This window comes from Diorhabda sublineata, chromosome 5 (assembly GCF_026230105.1).
Source record: "Diorhabda sublineata isolate icDioSubl1.1 chromosome 5, icDioSubl1.1, whole genome shotgun sequence".
Classification (NCBI taxonomy): Eukaryota; Metazoa; Arthropoda; class Insecta; order Coleoptera; family Chrysomelidae; genus Diorhabda; species Diorhabda sublineata.
Window position 1 is genome coordinate 36,141,071 of NC_079478.1, and position 21,350 is coordinate 36,162,420.

Here is a 21,350-nt window from a genome sequence, read left to right on the forward strand (position 1 = left end):
CGACACCTCGAAAACTTCTGCGCGTCGTTTTTTATGACATTTTAGTAACTGACGTCTTTCCGCCAGGTCAAACATTTATCAATGAACATATTTATTGAAAAATTGTGGTAATAGTCAATAGTCCATCAGATCTGGACTATATGGTGGATTAAGAAGCAATTCAAAGTGAAATTCGTTCGATTTATCGACTTGTGAATCGGTACATTGTCTTGGTGACGCAGAGGTTTTTTCTTCGACATATAAGGTCGATTTTCGCATCCAACAACTCTATATGGTATTCCGTATTGATTTTCTCTCCAATAATCCATGTGCATCCCAAAATACTGAAGCCATAACCTTTCCAACTGATTCTGGGCCTTTGGTCGCTTCGAACCCGGTTCACCGACTGTAGTCCACTAAAACGATGATCGTTTTGATTTAAGAGTGAAGTTATGGATCCATGTTTCATCCATTGTCACATATTGAGCCAAAAAAATTCGATTTATTACTGCTCTGAATCATCAACACGTTATTTTTGTTCGACTGTGAATAAACGCGGGACCCATTTTGAAAAAAGCTTCCTCATAGTCAAATGCTCATGCATAATCGTAAAAAAACCGCCTTCTGCTATCTCCAGGGCATCAGCTGTCTCACGCTATTTCAATTTACGATTAGACATGACCAATTCGTGGACTTTTTTGATGTTTTCTGGAGTAACCACCACCACCACGACATTTAACATCATCGGTGCCTCTACAACCATGTTTAAATTCACCATACCAGTAAAGGTATGTCCGGATTATACTTTTGAGGCCATTGCTGAGCTTGCACAATATTTTTTTGTCATCGAGAAGCAATTATAAATGGTCTTAAAGACAACAAAAATAGTTTCACTTAAACAACTGTCATTTTTTTCTAATTAATCGAAATGTCAAGAAATTTGACACATAGTCTTTTGAAAGTTGGTACTACTGATAAACGTCATATAGATTTGACAATTGACAGTTAACCACTCAAATTATTGTGTGATTTATAAGTAAAAATGTGTAAACTGAAGTTGTATAAAAATCGAAACATACTTAGTGGATATACTTCAAATTCACCCTCGTATATGTAATATTACCCTTTCTGGAAACGACTAAATACTCGTATTTCGAACTAAAAGGAAACGGTGACGTAGGACGTCGCAAACAACTGGATGAAATAAGAAAATTTCTATATTTAGAACAAAAATTCCGCTTTTGTTTTTAGCTTAATGATTGTTCTTAACATCGTTACTTTTCAAATTGGAAAAAAGAATAATTAGGTAGCGCCAAATGAATGCTTGAAAAATGGGAATATTAAATCCAATATTACATAAAGGGCTGACTGTGGGGTGCACACGAAAATTTGGTTTACAAAAAACAATTATCAGTCGAATAAATGATTTATATCTATGTTACATTGACTACAAGAAGGCATTCGACAGTGTACGACAACACAAACTAATACAGCTCCCCAAAAATTTAAGGGGAAATCAATATAATGAAAATTTTTTGATTTTATCATCTCGAAATCTTTAATCTATTCAGTGTACGCTTTTCCTAGCTTCCGATCGATTTTCCGTGGATCGAATTATTCGCGGCGCCGTTTCGGGGTCCGTCCGGGACGACGGGCGTTGTCCTGCATCACGATAAATATACAAATCCCCTCGCTTCGTTTCTAGTTTAAATTAAAACCAATTTAGTATGTGGTTCACTTGAATGTCCGCACAAATCATCCAGGAATCTTTCTCCAGTCGAGGCGCCGTTTCGGGGTCCATCTGGGACGACGGGCGTTGTCCTGCATCACGATAAATATACAAATCCCCTCGCTGCGTTTCTAGTTTAAATTAAAACCAATTTAGTATGTGGTTCACTTGAATGTCCGCACAAATCATCCAGGAATCTTTCTCCAGTCGAGGCGCCGTTTCGAGGTCCGTCTGGGACGACGGGCGTTGTCCTGCATCACGATAAATATACAAATCCCCTCGCTTCGTTTCTAGTTTAAATTAAAACCAATTTAGTGTGTGGTTCACTGGAAATTCTCGCACAAATCATCCAGGAATCTTTCTCCAGTCGAGGCGCCGTTTCGAGGTCCGTCTGGGACGACGGGCATTGTCCTGCATCACGATAAATATATAAATCCCCCCGCTTCGTTTCTAGTTTAAACTAAAACCAATTTAGTTTGTGGTTCACTGGAAATTCTCGCACAAATCATCCAGGAATCTTTCTCCAGTCGAGGCGCCGTTTCGGGGTCCGTCCGGGACGACGGGCGTTGTCCTGCATCACGATAAATATACAAATCCCCTCGCTTCGTTTCTAGTTTAAATTAAAACCAATTTAGCTTGTGGTTCATTTGAAATTCTCGCACAAAACATCCAGGAATCTTTCTCCAGTCGAGGCGCCGTTTTGGGGTCCGTCCGGGACGACGGGCATTGTCCTGCATCACGATAAATATACAAATCCCCTCGCTGCGTTTCTAGTTTAAATTAAAACCAATTTAGTTTGTGGTTCACTTGAATTTCTCGCACAAATCATCCAGGAATCTTTCTCCAGTCGAGGCGCCGTTTCGGGGTCCATCTGGGACGACGGGCGTTGTCCTGCATCACGATAAATATACAAATCCCCTCGCTGCGTTTCTAGTTTAAATTAAAACCAATTTAGCTTGTGGTTCACTTGAAAATCTCGCACAAACCATCCAGGAATCTTTCTCCAGTCGAGGCGCCGTTTTGGGGTCCTTCCGGGACGACGGGCGTTGTCCTGCATCACGATAAATATACAAATCCCCTCGCTTCGTTTCTAGTTTAAATTAAAACCAATTTAGCTTGTGGTTCACTTGAAAATCTCGCACAAATCATCCAGGAATCTTTCTCCAGTCGAGGCGCCGTTTCGGGGTCCGTCTGGGACGACGGGCGTTGTCCTGCATCACGATAAATATACAAATCCCCTCGCTGCGTTTCTAGTTTAAATTAAAACCAATTTAGCTTGTGGTTCACTTGAAAATCTCGCACAAATCATCCAGGAATCTTTCTCCAGTCGAGGCGCCGTTTCGGGGTCCATCTGGGACGACGGGCGTTGTCCTGCATCACGATAAATATACAAATCCCCTCGCTGCGTTTCTAGTTTAAATTAAAACCAATTTAGCTTGTGGTTCACTTGAAAATCTCGCACAAACCATCCAGGAATCTTTCTCCAGTCGAGGCGCCGTTTTGGGGTCCTTCCGGGACGACGGGCGTTGTCCTGCATCACGATAAATATACAAATCCCCTCGCTTCGTTTCTAGTTTAAATTAAAACCAATTTAGCTTGTGGTTCACTTGAAAATCTCGCACAAATCATCCAGGAATCTTTCTCCAGTCGAGGCGCCGTTTCGGGGTCCGTCTGGGACGACGGGCGTTGTCCTGCATCACGATAAATATACAAATCCCCTCGCTGCGTTTCTAGTTTAAATTAAAACCAATTTAGCTTGTGGTTCATTTGAAATTCTCGCACAAAACATCCAGGAATCTTTCTCCAGTCGAGGCGCCGTTTTGGGGTCCGTCCGGGACGACGGGCATTGTCCTGCATCACGATAAATATACAAATCCCCTCGCTGCGTTTCTAGTTTAAATTAAAACCAATTTAGTTTGTGGTTCACTTGAATTTCTCGCACAAATCATCCAGGAATCTTTCTCCAGTCGAGGCGCCGTTTTGGGGTCCGTCCGGGACGACGGGCGTTGTCCTGCATCACGATAAATATACAAATCCCCTCGCTGCGTTTCTAGTTTAAATTAAAACCAATTTAGTTTGTGGTTCACTTGAATTTCTCGCACAAATCATCCAGGAATCTTTCTCCAGTCGAGGCGCCGTTTTGGGGTCCGTCCGGGACGACGGGCATTGTCCTGCATCACGATAAATATACAAATCCCCTCGCTGCGTTTCTAGTTTAAATTAAAACCAATTTAGTTTGTGGTTCATTTGAATTTCTCGCACAAATCATCCAGGAATCTTTCTCCAGTCGAGGCGCCGTTTTGGGGTCCGTCCGGGACGACGGGCGTTGTCCTGCATCACGATAAATATACAAATCCCCTCGTTTCGTTTCTAGTTTACATTAAAACCAATTTAGCTTGTGGTTCACTTGAAAATCTCGCACAAATCATCCAGGAATCTTTCTCCAGTCGAGGCGCCGTCTTGGGGTCCGTCCGGGACGACGGGCGTTGTCCTGCATCACGATAAATATACAAATCCCCTCGCTTCGTTTCTAGTTTAAATTAAAACCAATTTAGCTTGTGGTTCACTTGAAAATCTCGCACAAATCATCCAGGAATCTTTCTCCAGTCGAGGCGCCGTTTTGGGGTCCTTCCGGAACGACGGGCGTTGTCCTGCATCACGATAAATATACAAATCCCCTCGCTTCGTTTCTAGTTTAAATTAAAACCAATTTAGCTTGTGGTTCACTTGAAAATCTCGCACAAATCATCCAGGAATCTTTCTCCAGTCGAGGCGCCGTTTTGGGGTCCTTCCGGAACGACGGGCGTTGTCCTGCATCACGATAAATATACAAATCCCCTCGCTGCGTTTCTAGTTTAAATTAAAACCAATTTAGCTTGTGGTTCACTTGAAAATCTCGCACAAATCATCCAGGAATCTTTCTCCAGTCGAGGCGCCGTCTTGGGGTCCGTCCGGGACGACGGGCGTTGTCCTGCATCACGATAAATATACAAATCCCCTCGCTTCGTTTCTAGTTTAAATTAAAACCAATTTAGCTTGTGGTTCACTTGAAAATCTCGCACAAATCATCCAGGAATCTTTCTCCAGTCGAGGCGCCGTTTTGGGGTCCTTCCGGAACGACGGGCGTTGTCCTGCATCACGATAAATATACAAATCCCCTCGCTTCGTTTCTAGTTTAAATTAAAACCAATTTAGCTTGTGGTTCACTTGAAAATCTCGCACAAATCATCCAGGAATCTTTCTCCAGTCGAGGCGCCGTCTTGGGGTCCGTCCGGGACGACGGGCGTTGTCCTGCATCACGATAAATATACAAATCCCCTCGCTGCGTTTCTAGTTTAAATTAAAACCAATTTAGCTTGTGGTTCATTTGAAATTCTCGCACAAAACATCCAGGAATCTTTCTCCAGTCGAGGCGCCGTTTTGGGGTCCGTCCGGGACGACGGGCATTGTCCTGCATCACGATAAATATACAAATCCCCTCGCTGCGTTTCTAGTTTAAATTAAAACCAATTTAGTTTGTGGTTCACTTGAATTTCTCGCACAAATCATCCAGGAATCTTTCTCCAGTCGAGGCGCCGTTTTGGGGTCCGTCCGGGACGACGGGCGTTGTCCTGCATCACGATAAATATACAAATCCCCTCGCTGCGTTTCTAGTTTAAATTAAAACCAATTTAGTTTGTGGTTCACTTGAATTTCTCGCACAAATCATCCAGGAATCTTTCTCCAGTCGAGGCGCCGTTTTGGGGTCCGTCCGGGACGACGGGCATTGTCCTGCATCACGATAAATATACAAATCCCCTCGCTGCGTTTCTAGTTTAAATTAAAACCAATTTAGTTTGTGGTTCATTTGAATTTCTCGCACAAATCATCCAGGAATCTTTCTCCAGTCGAGGCGCCGTTTTGGGGTCCGTCCGGGACGACGGGCGTTGTCCTGCATCACGATAAATATACAAATCCCCTCGTTTCGTTTCTAGTTTACATTAAAACCAATTTAGCTTGTGGTTCACTTGAAAATCTCGCACAAATCATCCAGGAATCTTTCTCCAGTCGAGGCGCCGTCTTGGGGTCCGTCCGGGACGACGGGCGTTGTCCTGCATCACGATAAATATACAAATCCCCTCGCTTCGTTTCTAGTTTAAATTAAAACCAATTTAGCTTGTGGTTCACTTGAAAATCTCGCACAAATCATCCAGGAATCTTTCTCCAGTCGAGGCGCCGTTTTGGGGTCCTTCCGGAACGACGGGCGTTGTCCTGCATCACGATAAATATACAAATCCCCTCGCTTCGTTTCTAGTTTAAATTAAAACCAATTTAGCTTGTGGTTCACTTGAAAATCTCGCACAAATCATCCAGGAATCTTTCTCCAGTCGAGGCGCCGTTTCGGGGTCCGTCTGGGACGACGGGCGTTGTCCTGCATCACGATAAATATACAAATCCCCTCGCTGCGTTTCTAGTTTAAATTAAAACCAATTTAGCTTGTGGTTCACTTGAAAATCTCGCACAAATCATCCAGGAATCTTTCTCCAGTCGAGGCGCCGTCTTGGGGTCCGTCCGGGACGACGGGCGTTGTCCTGCATCACGATAAATATACAAATCCCCTCGCTGCGTTTCTAGTTTAAATTAAAACCAATTTAGCTTGTGGTTCATTTGAAATTCTCGCACAAAACATCCAGGAATCTTTCTCCAGTCGAGGCGCCGTTTTGGGGTCCGTCCGGGACGACGGGCGTTGTCCTGCATCACGATAAATATACAAATCCCCTCGCTGCGTTTCTAGTTTAAATTAAAACCAATTTAGTTTGTGGTTCATTTGAAATTCTCGCACAAAACATCCAGGAATCTTTCTCCAGTCGAGGCGCCGTTTTGGGGTCCGTCCGGGACGACGGGCGTTGTCCTGCATCACGATAAATATACAAATCCCCTCGCTGCGTTTCTAGTTTAAATTAAAACCAATTTAGCTTGTGGTTCATTTGAAATTCTCGCACAAAACATCCAGGAATCTTTCTCCAGTCGAGGCGCCGTCTTGGGGTCCGTCCGGGACGACGGGCGTTGTCCTGCATCACGATAAATATACAAATCCCCTCGCTGCGTTTCTAGTTTAAATTAAAACCAATTTAGTTTGTGGTTCACTTGAATTTCTCGCACAAATCATCCAGGAATCTTTCTCCAGTCGAGGCGCCGTTTCGAGGTCCGTCTGGGACGACGGGCATTGTCCTGCATCACGATAAATATACAAATCCCCTCGCTGCGTTTCTAGTTTAAATTAAAACCAATTTAGCTTGTGGTTCATTTGAAATTCTCGCACAAAACATCCAGGAATCTTTCTCCAGTCGAGGCGCCGTTTTGGGGTCCGTCCGGGACGACGGGCATTGTCCTGCATCACGATAAATATACAAATCCCCTCGCTGCGTTTCTAGTTTAAATTAAAACCAATTTAGTTTGTGGTTCACTTGAATTTCTCGCACAAATCATCCAGGAATCTTTCTCCAGTCGAGGCGCCGTTTTGGGGTCCGTCCGGGACGACGGGCGTTGTCCTGCATCACGATAAATATACAAATCCCCTCGTTTCGTTTCTAGTTTAAATTAAAACCAATTTAGCTTGTGGTTCACTTGAAAATCTCGAACAAATCATCCAGGAATCTTTCTCCAGTCGAGGCGCCGTTTCGGGGTCCATCTGGGACGACGGGCGTTGTCCTGCATCACGATAAATATACAAATCCCCTCGCTGCGTTTCTAGTTTAAATTAAAACCAATTTAGCTTGTGGTTCATTTGAAATTCTCGCACAAATCATCCAGGAATCTTTCTCCAGTCGAGGCGCCGTTTCGGGGTCCGTCCGGGACGACGGGCGTTGTCCTGCATCACGATAAATATACAAATCCCCTCGCTGCGTTTCTAGTTTAAATTAAAACCAATTTAGCTTGTGGTTCATTTGAAATTCTCGCACAAATCATCCAGGAATCTTTCTCCAGTCGAGGCGCCGTTTCGGGGTCCGTCCGGGACGACGGGCATTGTCCTGCATCACGATAAATATACAAATCCCCTCGCTGCGTTTCTAGTTTAAATTAAAACCAATTTAGTTTGTGGTTCACTTGAATTTCTCGCACAAATCATCCAGGAATCTTTCTCCAGTCGAGGCGCCGTTTTGGGGTCCGTCCGGGACGACGGGCGTTGTCCTGCATCACGATAAATATACAAATCCCCTCGTTTCGTTTCTAGTTTAAATTAAAACCAATTTAGCTTGTGGTTCACTTGAAAATCTCGAACAAATCATCCAGGAATCTTTCTCCAGTCGAGGCGCCGTTTCGGGGTCCATCTGGGACGACGGGCGTTGTCCTGCATCACGATAAATATACAAATCCCCTCGCTGCGTTTCTAGTTTAAATTAAAACCAATTTAGCTTGTGGTTCACTTGAAAATCTCGAACAAATCATCCAGGAATCTTTCTCCAGTCGAGGCGCCGTTTTGGGGTCCGTCCGGGACGACGGGCGTTGTCCTGCATCACGATAAATATACAAATCCCCTCGTTTCGTTTCTAGTTTAAATTAAAACCAATTTAGCTTGTGGTTCACTTGAAAATCTCGAACAAATCATCCAGGAATCTTTCTCCAGTCGAGGCGCCGTTTCGGGGTCCATCTGGGACGACGGGCGTTGTCCTGCATCACGATAAATATACAAATCCCCTCGCTGCGTTTCTAGTTTAAATTAAAACCAATTTAGCTTGTGGTTCATTTGAAATTCTCGCACAAATCATCCAGGAATCTTTCTCCAGTCGAGGCGCCGTTTCGGGGTCCGTCCGGGACGACGGGCGTTGTCCTGCATCACGATAAATATACAAATCCCCTCGTTTCGTTTCTAGTTTAAATTAAAACCAATTTAGCTTGTGGTTCACTTGAAAATCTCGAACAAATCATCCAGGAATCTTTCTCCAGTCGAGGCGCCGTTTCGGGGTCCATCTGGGACGACGGGCGTTGTCCTGCATCACGATAAATATACAAATCCCCTCGCTGCGTTTCTAGTTTAAATTAAAACCAATTTAGTTTGTGGTTCATTTGAATTTCTCGCACAAATCATCCAGGAATCTTTCTCCAGTCGAGGCGCCGTCTTGGGGTCCGTCCGGGACGACGGGCGTTGTCCTGCATCACGATAAATATACAAATCCCCTCGCTGCGTTTCTAGTTTAAATTAAAACCAATTTAGCTTGTGGTTCATTTGAAATTCTCGCACAAAACATCCAGGAATCTTTCTCCAGTCGAGGCGCCGTTTTGGGGTCCGTCCGGGACGACGGGCATTGTCCTGCATCACGATAAATATACAAATCCCCTCGCTTCGTTTCTAGTTTAAATTAAAACCAATTTAGTGTGTGGTTCACTTGAATGTCCGCACAAATCATCCAGGAATCTTTCTCCAGTCGAGGCGCCGTTTCGAGGTCCGTCTGGGACGACGGGCATTGTCCTGCATCACGATAAATATATAAATCCCCCCGCTTCGTTTCTAGTTTAAACTAAAACCAATTTAGTTTGTGGTTCACTTGAAAATCTCGCACAAATCATCCAGGAATCTTTCTCCAGTCGAGGCGCCGTTTCGAGGTCCGTCTGGGACGACGGGCGTTGTCCTGCATCACGATAAATATACAAATCCCCTCGCTTCGTTTCTAGTTTAAATTAAAACCAATTTAGCTTGTGGTTCACTTGAAAATCTCGCACAAATCATCCAGGAATCTTTCTCCAGTCGAGGCGCCGTTTCGGGGTCCATCTGGGACGACGGGGGTTGTCCTGCATCACGATAAATATACAAATCCCCTCGCTGCGGTTCTAGTTTAAATTAAAACCAATTTAGCTTGTGGTTCACTTGAAAATCTCGCACAAAACATCCAGGAATCTTTCTCCAGTCGAGGCGCCGTTTTGGGGTCCTTCCGGGACGACGGGCGTTGTCCTGCATCACGATAAATATACAAATCCCCTCGCTTCGTTTCTAGTTTAAATTAAAACCAATTTAGCTTGTGGTTCACTTGAAAATCTCGCACAAAACATCCAGGAATCTTTCTCCAGTCGAGGCGCCGTTTCGGGGTCCGTCTGGGACGACGGGCGTTGTCCTGCATCACGATAAATATATAAATCCCCCCGCTTCGTTTCTAGTTTAAACTAAAACCAATTTAGTTTGTGGTTCACTTGAAAATCTCGCACAAATCATCCAGGAATCTTTCTCCAGTCGAGGCGCCGTTTCGAGGTCCGTCTGGGACGACGGGCGTTGTCCTGCATCACGATAAATATACAAATCCCCTCGCTTCGTTTCTAGTTTAAATTAAAACCAATTTAGCTTGTGGTTCACTTGAAAATCTCGCACAAATCATCCAGGAATCTTTCTCCAGTCGAGGCGCCGTTTCGGGGTCCATCTGGGACGACGGGGGTTGTCCTGCATCACGATAAATATACAAATCCCCTCGCTGCGGTTCTAGTTTAAATTAAAACCAATTTAGCTTGTGGTTCACTTGAAAATCTCGCACAAAACATCCAGGAATCTTTCTCCAGTCGAGGCGCCGTTTCGGGGTCCGTCTGGGACGACGGGCGTTGTCCTGCATCACGATAAATATACAAATCCCCTCGCTGCGTTTCTAGTTTAAATTAAAACCAATTTAGCTTGTGGTTCACTTGAAAATCTCGCACAAAACATCCAGGAATCTTTCTCCAGTCGAGGCGCCGTTTCGGGGTCCGTCTGGGACGACGGGCGTTGTCCTGCATCACGATAAATATACAAATCCCCTCGCTGCGTTTCTAGTTTAAATTAAAACCAATTTAGCTTGTGGTTCACTTGAAAATCTCGCACAAAACATCCAGGAATCTTTCTCCAGTCGAGGCGCCGTTTTGGGGTCCTTCCGGAACGACGGGCGTTGTCCTGCATCACGATAAATATACAAATCCCCTCGCTGCGTTTCTAGTTTAAATTAAAACCAATTTAGTGTGTGGTTCACTTGAATTTCTCGCACAAATCATCCAGGAATCTTTCTCCAGTCGAGGCGCCGTTTCGGGGTCCGTCTGGGACGACGGGCGTTGTCCTGCATCACGATAAATATACAAATCCCCTCGCTGCGTTTCTAGTTTAAATTAAAACCAATTTAGCTTGTGGTTCATTTGAATTTCTCGCACAAATCATCCAGGAATCTTTCTCCAGTCGAGGCGCCGTTTCGGGGTCCGTCTGGGACGACGGGCGTTGTCCTGCATCACGATAAATATACAAATCCCCTCGCTTCGTTTCTAGTTTAAACTAAAACCAATTTAGTGTGTGGTTCACTTGAATTTCTCGCACAAATCATCCAGGAATCTTTCTCCAGGTCTTCTGTAGACTCGACCTCTTCTACGAGAGTTACCGGTCTCTTGGTAAACTGATCAAGGTACTGTCCGACACCTGCCTTTCCGCTATGGGGTGAACCCCTCCAGAGTAGAATCAAATATCGCTAAACTTTTTTTGATGGAAATCCGCGGTTTGTAAACGGATTGACTTGGACGTTGCGGGGGTGTCGTTCTGCTTTACCAATCTTATTCTAATTTAGGTACATCGTCTCTTTTTTAAGGGGATCCGGAAACGGGCGTTCCCCGTTACTAATTTTGAATATTTTTCTTGTTTCAGGATTATAAATTGAAACATATGGCGGAGATGCAACAGACGGTGTTTAACGACGGCGAGACACGTCAACAAATAGCTAACCAGGTCGTACAATGGGAGGAAAATTTGGAGAAATTGCATTGCGAACAATTCAGACTCAGATGTTACATGGCGAGTTTACAAAGCGGGGAATTACCCAATCCCAAAGTACGCATATTCTTTTAATGTTGTCATCAATCTTCTTTACCCTCGGCCGGTTATAAACGACAAAAACATTGAGTTGACGGCGTCTTTATTCCAACATCTTGTGTCGGGACTTTAAATATATCAATTTAGTTTTATCAATTCGAAAAACAAGAATCGGATCCGCACGGAACCTTGTCAATCATTGAACACCTAAGGAAAAGTTGGTTTGCGAGAAAACACAAAAATTTTCAGCTCCATAAACTTTTCCCGACGACGTTCGATACCTTTCGAAAGGTATGGAATGGTCGCCATAGATTTGCGACGTCACCTCTTCATTGTTGGAAAATTTTCGACCACCAAGTTTGAGAACAGAATATAATCCGATTCAATCACGGATTTCTGATGGAAACATCTTCACGACGCCGTTTTTATCCGATTCTGAGCTTTCTAAAATCGTCCGGCACAATTGCCATCAAAGATTGCTCAATACTTGGATTCAATACTTGGATGTTTTTGGACCAAGTCTTGTAGATATAACAGCTTCAAATGAAATTGACACAACCAGAAATTGGACTCGATTTGAATAGCTGTTGTCATTATTTGCATAAGTACTTTACGTAATTGAAATATGAAGGTGACGTTTCCTAATGTCAAGTGTCACGTTCGATTACGTAATTAGATAAATTTTGTTTTGATTACAGTCTCTATTGACGCACGTATCTAGAGCAACAAAGAATACGCTTAACAAACTCGGCGTCTTCACCGTTTCGTCATTCCACGCCTTCATTTGCGCCAGGAGTCCGTCTCTTCTCAACAACCTGCTAGCAGGAAGAGGCGCCACCAAGAGAAGACCTCCGATGTTGAGCAGATCTAACAGTGGATCTAGTAGAAAATCGTTACAAGTAAGTATCAATGGTAGTTATCAGATGGACGGATTGGACGATGTAGAAACGAAATTTTACTATTTTAACGACGGTACGAAGATGAATTTTGAAAATAATATACTGTTAGATTGAGACGCATCTTTAGTATCGAGCGGGTAATTTTGAATTAATTAATTATTCATATATTCTTGAACGAAACATGATGAATCAACCGAATGAGAAACTTTCCTAATAAATGTCTCTTATCCATTCAGAACAAGCTTCTCTCTGTCTTGGATCTCAATTTCGAATAAATTAAGCCGAATAAAAAGTTTTATCTTCTTATATTCGAGAATGTGCCGCTACATGTCGAAAAATTGAACGAAACGTGATTTAGTCACTGGTATTATCGGAATTTACTACTTTCGTTAATGCACTGGAGCAATTTGGGGATTCATTTGCCATCGAGAAGTGGATTGAATGAAAATTGCGATGAATGGTTATAGTGAAGTAGAAATACCAAGGGTTTCGAAATGTATAATTGCGAAAAGAAAAATGAAAAACGCGTAACCATTTGTCTCTAGAGACTATTTTTTTCCAAAATATCAACTCAAGATACTGTATGTTACAAAAAACCGAACCGTCATTTGTCATTAGAGAATTTATCTTTCAACAGCAAACCATCGTTTGTCTTTTTGGACTGTCTTTTTCTGTAACCAACTGTCATTTGTCATTAGAGACTGTTTTTCGAAAAAAGAAACTGTCATCTGTTATTAGAGACTGTTCATCGTAAAAATAAACTGTCATTTGTTTTTAGAGATTGTCTTCTTCAAAAATAAACTGTCTTTTGTCTCTAAAAACTATCTGCTACTAACGCAGACCTTCAATTATCTTTAGACACTGTTTCTTATAAAATCAAAACATCACTTGTCTGCCAGGAGCTTTTTTTTTCAAAAACGGATCTTTATTTGTCATTAGTGACTGTTTTTCGTAAAAATAAACTGTCATTTGTGTTTGGAGATTGTCTTCTATAAAAATAAACTGTGATTTGTCTCTAAAAACTATCTGCTACGAACGCAGACCTTCAATTATCTTTAGACACTGTTTCTTATAAAATCAAAACATCACTTGTCTGCCAGGAGCTTTTTTTTTCAAAAACGGATCTTTATTTGTCATTAGTGACTGTTTTTTGCAAAAACAAACTGTCATTTGTGTTTAGAGCCTGTCTTCTACAAAAATAAACTGTCATTTGTCATTAGAGACTGTTTTTCGCAAAAACAAACTGTCATTTGTGTTTAGAGACTGTCTTCTACAAAAATAAAGTGTCATTTGTATTTAGAGACTGTTTCTCGCAAAATTATATTATCATTTGTGTTTAGAGACTGTTTTTTTCAAAATATACTGTCTTTTACAAAAAATCAAATCGTCATTTGTCATTAGAGAATTTATCTTTCAACAGGAAACTGTCATTTGTGTTTAGAGACAGTTTTTCGTAAAAATAAACTGTCATTTGTGTTTAGAGACTGTCTTCTACAAAAATAAACTGTCATTTGTCATTAGAGACTGTTTTTCGTAAAAATAAACTGTCATTTGTCATTAGAGATTTTTTTTCGCAAAAATAAACTGTCATTTGTGTTTAGAGACAGTTTTTCGTAAAAATAAACTGTCATTTGTGTTTAGAGACTGTCTTCTACAAAAATAAACTGTCATTTGTCGTTAGAGACTGTTTTTCGCAAAAATATACATTCATTTGTGTTTAGAGACAGTTTTTCGTAAACATTAACTGTCATTTGTGTTTGAGATTGTCTTCAACAAAAATAAACTGTCTTTTGTCTCTAAAAACTATCTGCTACCAACGCAGACCATCAATTATCTTTAGATACTGTTTCTTATAAAATCAAAACGTCACTTGTCTGCCAGGAGTTTTTTTTTCAAAAACCGACCCTTACATGTCATTAGAGATTGTTTTTCGCAAAAATAAACTGTCATTTGTGTTTAGAGACAGTTTTTCGTAAAAATAAACTGTCATTTGTGTTTAGAGACTGTCTTCTACAAAAATAAACTGTCATTTGTCATTAGAGACTGTTTTTCGTAAAAATAAACTGTCATTTGTCATTAGAGATTTTTTTTCGCAAAAATAAACTGTCATTTGTGTTTAGAGACAGTTTTTCGTAAAAATAAACTGTCATTTGTGTTTAGAGACTGTCTTCTACAAAAATAAACTGTCATTTGTCATTAGAGACTGTTTTTCGTAAAAATAAACTGTCATTTGTCATTAGAGATTTTTTTTCGCAAAAATAAACTGTTATTTGTGTTTAGAGACTGTTTTTCGTAGAAATAAACTGTCATTTGTCATTAGAGATTTTTTTTCGCAAAAATAAACTGTCATTTGTGTTTAGAGACAGTTTTTCGTAAAAATAAACTGTCATTTGTGTTTAGAGACTGTCTTCTACAAAAATAAACTGTCATTTGTCATTAGAGACTGTTTTTCTCAAAAAGAAACTGTCATTTGTCATTAGAGATTGTTTTTCGCAAAAATAAACTGTCATTTGTGTTTAGAGACAGTTTTTCGTAAAAATAAACTGTCATTTGTGTTTAGAGACTGTCTTCTACAAAAATAAAGTGTCATTTGTCATTAGAGATTGTTTTTCGCAAAAATAAAGTGTCATTTGTGTTTAGAGACAGTTTTTCGTAAAAATAAACTGTCATTTGTGTTTAGAGACTGTCTTCTACAAAAATAAAGTGTCATTTGTCATTAGAGATTGTTTTTCGCAAAAATAAACTGTCATTTGTGTTTACAGACAGTTTTTCGTAAAAATAAACTGTCATTTGTGTTTAGAGACTGTCTTCTACAAAAATAAAGTGTCATTTGTCATTAGAGATTGTTTTTCGCAAAAATAAACTGTCATTTGTGTTTAGAGACAGTTTTTCGTAAAAATAAACTGTCATTTGTGTTTAGAGACTGTCTTCTACAAAAATAAACTGTCATTTGTCATTAGAGACTGTTTTTCTCAAAAAGAAACTGTCATTTGTCATTAGAGATTGTTTTTCGCAAAAATAAACTGTCATTTGTGTTTAGAGACAGTTTTTCGTAAAAATAAACTGTCATTTGTGTTTAGAGACTGTCTTCTACAAAAATAAAGTGTCATTTGTCATTAGAGATTGTTTTTCGCAAAAATAAAGTGTCATTTGTGTTTAGAGACAGTTTTTCGTAAAAATAAACTGTCATTTGTGTTTAGAGACTGTCTTCTACAAAAATAAAGTGTCATTTGTCATTAGAGATTGTTTTTCGCAAAAATAAACTGTCATTTGTGTTTACAGACAGTTTTTCGTAAAAATAAACTGTCATTTGTGTTTAGAGACTGTCTTCTACAAAAATAAAGTGTCATTTGTCATTAGAGATTGTTTTTCGCAAAAATAAACTGTCATTTGTGTTTAGAGACAGTTTTTCGTAAAAATAAACTGTCATTTGTGTTTAGAGACTGTCTTCTACAAAAATAAACTGTCATTTGTCATTAGAGACTGTTTTTCGTAAAAATAAACTGTCATTTGTCATTAGAGATTTTTTTTCGCAAAAATAAACTGTCATTTGTGTTTAGAGACAGTTTTTCGTAAAAATAAACTGTCATTTGTGTTTAGAGACTGTCTTCTACAAAAATAAACTGTCATTTGTGTTTAGAGACAGTTTTTCGTAAAAATAAACTGTCATTTGTGTTTAGAGACTGTCTTCTACAAAAATAAACTGTCATTTGTGTTTAGAGACAGTTTTTCGTAAAAATAAACTGTCATTTGTGTTTAGAGACTGTCTTCTACAAAAATAAACTGTCATTTGTCATTAGAGACTGTTTTTCGTAAAAATAAACTGTCATTTGTCATTAGAGATTTTTTTTCGCAAAAATAAACTGTCATTTGTGTTTAGAGACAGTTTTTCGTAAAAATAAACTGTCATTTGTGTTTAGAGACTGTCTTCTACAAAAATAAACTGTCATTTGTGTTTAGAGACAGTTTTTCGTAAAAATAAACTGTCATTTGTGTTTAGAGACTGTCTTCTACAAAAATAAACTGTCATTTGTCATTAGAGACTGTTTTTCGTAAAAATAAACTGTCATTTGTCATTAGAGACTTTTTTTCGCAAAAATAAACTGTCATTTGTGTTTAGAGACAGTTTTTCGTAAAAATAAACTGTCATTTGTGTTTAGAGACTGTCTTCTACAAAAATAAACTGTCATTTGTGTTTAGAGACAGTTTTTCGTAAAAATAAACTGTCATTTGTGTTTAGAGACTGTCTTCTACAAAAATAAACTGTCATTTGTGTTTAGAGACTGTCTTCTACAAAAATAAAGTGTCATTTGTCATTAGAGATTGTTTTTCGCAAAAATAAACTGTCATTTGTGTTTAGAGACAGTTTTTCGTAAAAATAAACTGTCATTTGTGTTTAGAGACTGTTTTTCGCAAAAAAAATTGTCATTTATGTTTAGAGACTGTAGTTTTCAAAAATAAAGTGTCATTTGTCTTTAAAAACTATCTGATACAAAAGCAAACTATGTTTCTAGACACTGTTTTATACAAAATTAAAACGTAAGTTGTCTCTCAGGACGTCCTTTTTCAAAAACCGACCCTCATATGCTATTAGAGATTGGGTTTCGCAAAAATAAACTGTCTTTTGTCATTAGAGGCCATCTTCTATAAAAATAAAACATCAATTGTTCCTCAGGTCTTTGTTTTTCCGAAGGAATTCGTCATTTATCTTTTAGGACCTAGTCTTTGTTAGAATCCAACCTTTATTTGACCTTATAGACTATTTCTTTTAAGAAAAAATCGATGAAGCCGATGAAGATGGTCAGAATGTTAATATTAATGATGAACTGTATATAGACTTAATTTGTTTTCATAGGGTGTTTCGGAATACGAAATAATGGCGATATAAACTCACTGGAACCAACTAAGAAGTTTTCATTGGTTACAGTTGGGTTTATAAAATTTTTCAACACCCTATATACTAAATTCTTCACTTTTTCATAATAAAATAAGGTTATTATGTTATAAGGAATATTTAAATATCATAATAATAAATATTCAGCACGACCGAAGTTGAATTTTAACATTTTTTCGATTTTTGTTTCGTTTCTTCTTCATCCCCTCCCACGATTATGAATCTTCTAAAAAATACAGGGGGTAAGATCAGGTGCTTCTACTGTCCATAACTTGAGCTCGTTGCGATCTCAAACACGGGACAAAATGAGGCTTTAGTTTTTCACATGTTCATGAAGGGCCTCAAAACAGAAAAATCCTTTATACAGATTGTCCTCGCGGAAATAACGAGTTTTACGTGTTGCAGATCAATTCCCGGGAAGAATCCGAGAAAAGTGTCAAAGTTTCATTACCTGATGCTTCAATGGCGACCGTCTACGTACGCGAATCAATGTCGGTGGAAGAATTTCTGGCTAGCGCTTGCGCGAGAAAAAATTTAAACCCGACCGAACATTTTATACGCGTTAAAAAAAGAAAAGAGATGGAGGATCACAATTACTTCGTACCGCATCGCAGCGATTTAATAGAAACATACGTAAGTACTTTAGTATTAACTATAGTTCGAGTAAATTACCTAGAGATGGCGTTTTAAACATCATATAAACGTTAGTGAATTCAAAAATCGGATTAGATCCAAACTTCAATTTTTACGTATTATTTTAGACTGATTTTCATAGAAAAAAGTGATTAAATCACGAAAAAAAAACCTAATAAATCACTTAGGCCTTTTTGTTATAAATTAAAAAAAAAGATTCTCCATTTAAGGAATCTCATCGCTTAAAACTGATTAATATTCAATAGGAAGTAATTATCCCGCAATTTTGAATTGACTATCAATTAGTTTTTTCGGGATTACGGATGCTTAATTGGGAAAAAAATAAATTTCCTTTTAAGGACTATTCTATTTTCCCTCATTTCAATATTCGCCAACGAATTTTTTTACCAATAAACTCGAACAGCACATTTTCGAATTATCGTTCAGTCTCTGACGACGATAAGTTGATTAACAAAACGTCAGACTATATACGGGGTCTGTTCTGAAAGTAGTACATCTGGTTTGGAACGACGGTTAGCTCCAAGGCTTTGTATTGTGATCCTTGGTCGAAAAACCTCGTCACTAAGTATCAAGGATCATGATTCAAGAGGTCTAAGATGTCGCTTAAGCTGTTCCGAGAAGGTAAGACTCGATAACCGCTCTGGATGCCCTTCGACCAGCACGAACACGCCATTTTATCGAAAAATAATCATGGGATTGGTATCAGAATGATTGCTGATGAATTTATCAATCCTCTAACCCAAGTTTTTGAATAAACTCAACCAAGAGTTGAAGGTTAAGACCAAGTACTCAAGATCAACACCAAAAACTATCTGTAAATTTTTAGAACACCCTATATAATTTAATTCGTGATTCACCCCATTTATACCTTACAAAAATCGTTTTGCCAATCAAGGAAGGGAGGAATTTATTTTGTTATAAACCCACTTCAAACTTTGCGATACGGAATTTGGAAGGGTCCCCAAGGTCGCACCCATACCTTGACATCATCCCCTTTTTGAATTCGGATTCTTTATCAAATGTAATAGGGTCGAAATAGGGTTTTCCCGTCGTTTTTCGTACTCATTTAAGGCTATGTATTGAATGTGGGGACAATAGAATATCTATCGTTTATTTTCCGGTTTTTCCTTAAAAAAATTCGGTATTTTTTATCAAACTATAAAGCAACAAGTCTTCTCTCTACGAAGGGTGATTCATTACGAATATACCGAGTCGTTTATTAGGTTGATATTCACTATAATTCAATTGCGGTATCGTTTAATGCTGATCAAAAGCTCGGTCGCCCAAAAAATTCAATTAATATCGTAATTCAAGTCGATACGTCTCGGTAAATGAAATATAGACACACTAAAAGTAAAAATACAATCGAAAGAATGAATTTCGTCCGTAGAACGTGTTTCTAAGAAAGTAAAACCAACTTTTCTCTCTATTTAGGGTGATTCATTACGAATATACCGGTTCTAAAGATAGATAAATGTATGTAAGAGTCGTTTATTAAGTCGGTATTCACTATGATTCAATTGCGGCATCGTTTAATGCTGATCAAAAGCTCGGTCGCCCAAAAAATTCAATTAATATCGTAATCCGAGTCGATACGTCTCAGTAAATGAAATATAGGCACACCAAAAATAAAAATACAATCGAAAGAATGAATTTCGTCCGTAGAACGTGTTTCTAAGAAAGTAAAACCAACTTTTCTCTCTATATAGGGTGATTCATTACGAATATACCGGTGCCAAAGATAGATAAATGTATGTAAGAGTCGTTTATTAAGTCGGTATTCACTATGATTCACTTGCGGCATCGTTTAATGCTGATCAAAAGCTCGGTTGCCCAAAAAATTCAATTAATATCGTAATCCGAGTCGATACGTCTCAGTAAATGAAATATAGGCTCACCAAAAATAAAAATACAATCGAAAGAATGAATTTCGTCCGTAGAACGTGTTTCTAAGAAAGTAAAACCAACTTTTCTCTCTATATAGGGTGATTCATTACGAATATACCGGTGCTAAAGATAGATAAATGTATGTAAGAGTCGTTTATTAAGTCGGTATTCACTATGATTCACTTGCGGCATCGTTTAATGCTGATCAAAAGCTCGGTTGCCCAAAAAATTCAATTAATATCGTAATCCGAGTCGATACGTCTCAGTAAATGAAATATAGGCTCACCAAAAATAAAAATACAATCGAAAGAATGAATTTCGTCCGTAGAACGTGTTTCTAAGAAAGTAAAACCAACTTTTCTCTCTATTTAGGGTGATTCATTACGAATATACCGGTTCTAAAGATAGATAAATGTATGTAAGAGTCGTTTATTAAGTCGGTATTCACTATGATTCAATTGCGGCATCGTTTAATGCTGATCAAAAGCTCGGTCGCCCAAAAAATTCAATTAATATCGTAATCCGAGTCGATACGTCTCAGTAAATGAAATATAGGCACACCAAAAATAAAAATACAATCGAAAGAATGAATTTCGTCCGTAGAACGTGTTTCTAAGAAAGTAAAACCAACTTTTCTCTCTATATAGGGTGATTCATTACGAATATACCGGTGCCAAAGATAGATAAATGTATGTAAGAGTCGTTTATTAAGTCGGTATTCACTATGATTCACTTGCGGCATCGTTTAATGCTGATCAAAAGCTCGGTTGCCCAAAAAATTCAATTAATATCGTAATCCGAGTCGATACGTCTCAGTAAATGAAATATAGGCTCACCAAAAATAAAAATACAATCGAAAGAATGAATTTCGTCCGTAGAACGTGTTTCTAAGAAAGTAAAACCAACTTTTCTCTCTATATAGGGTGATTCATTACGAATATACCGGTGCTAAAGATAGATAAATGTATGTAAGAGTCGTTTATTAAGTCGGTATTCACTATGATTCACTTGCGGCATCGTTTAATGCTGATCAAAAGCTCGGTTGCCCAAAAAATTCAATTAATATCGTAATCCGAGTCGATACGTCTCAGTAAATGAAATATAGGCTCACCAAAAATAAAAATACAATCGAAAGAATGAATTTCGTCCGTAGAACGTGTTTCTAAGAAAGTAAAACCAACTTTTCTCTCTATTTAGGGTGATTCATTACGAATATACCGGTTCTAAAGATAGATAAATGTATGTAAGAGTCGTTTATTAAGTCGGTATTCACTATGATTCAATTGCGGCATCGTTTAATGCTGATCAAAAGCTCGGTCGCCCAAAAAATTCAATTAATATCGTAATCCGAGTCGATACGTCTCGGTAAATGAAATATAGGCACACCAAAAGTAAAAATACAATCGGAAGAATGAATTTCGTCCGTAGAACGTGTTTCTAAGAAAGTAAAACCAACTTTTCTCTCTATATAGGGTGATTCATTACGAATATACCGGTTCTAAAGATAGATAAATGTATATA

At 38.9% G+C, this 21,350-nt stretch overlaps 1 protein-coding gene across 1 annotated transcript in view; it reads left to right on the top strand.

Moving 5' to 3' along the window:
* LOC130444224 (protein still life, isoform SIF type 1) overlaps positions 1 to 21,350 on the top strand; it is a 198,493-nt gene that overhangs the window by 155,063 nt on the left and 22,080 nt on the right. The window contains exons 19-21 of the mRNA XM_056779281.1: positions 11,331 to 11,513; positions 12,194 to 12,394; positions 17,694 to 17,921. Of these exons, the coding sequence (XP_056635259.1) occupies positions 11,331 to 11,513; positions 12,194 to 12,394; positions 17,694 to 17,921 (612 nt within the window). The remainder of the gene's footprint in view (positions 1 to 11,330; positions 11,514 to 12,193; positions 12,395 to 17,693; positions 17,922 to 21,350) is intronic.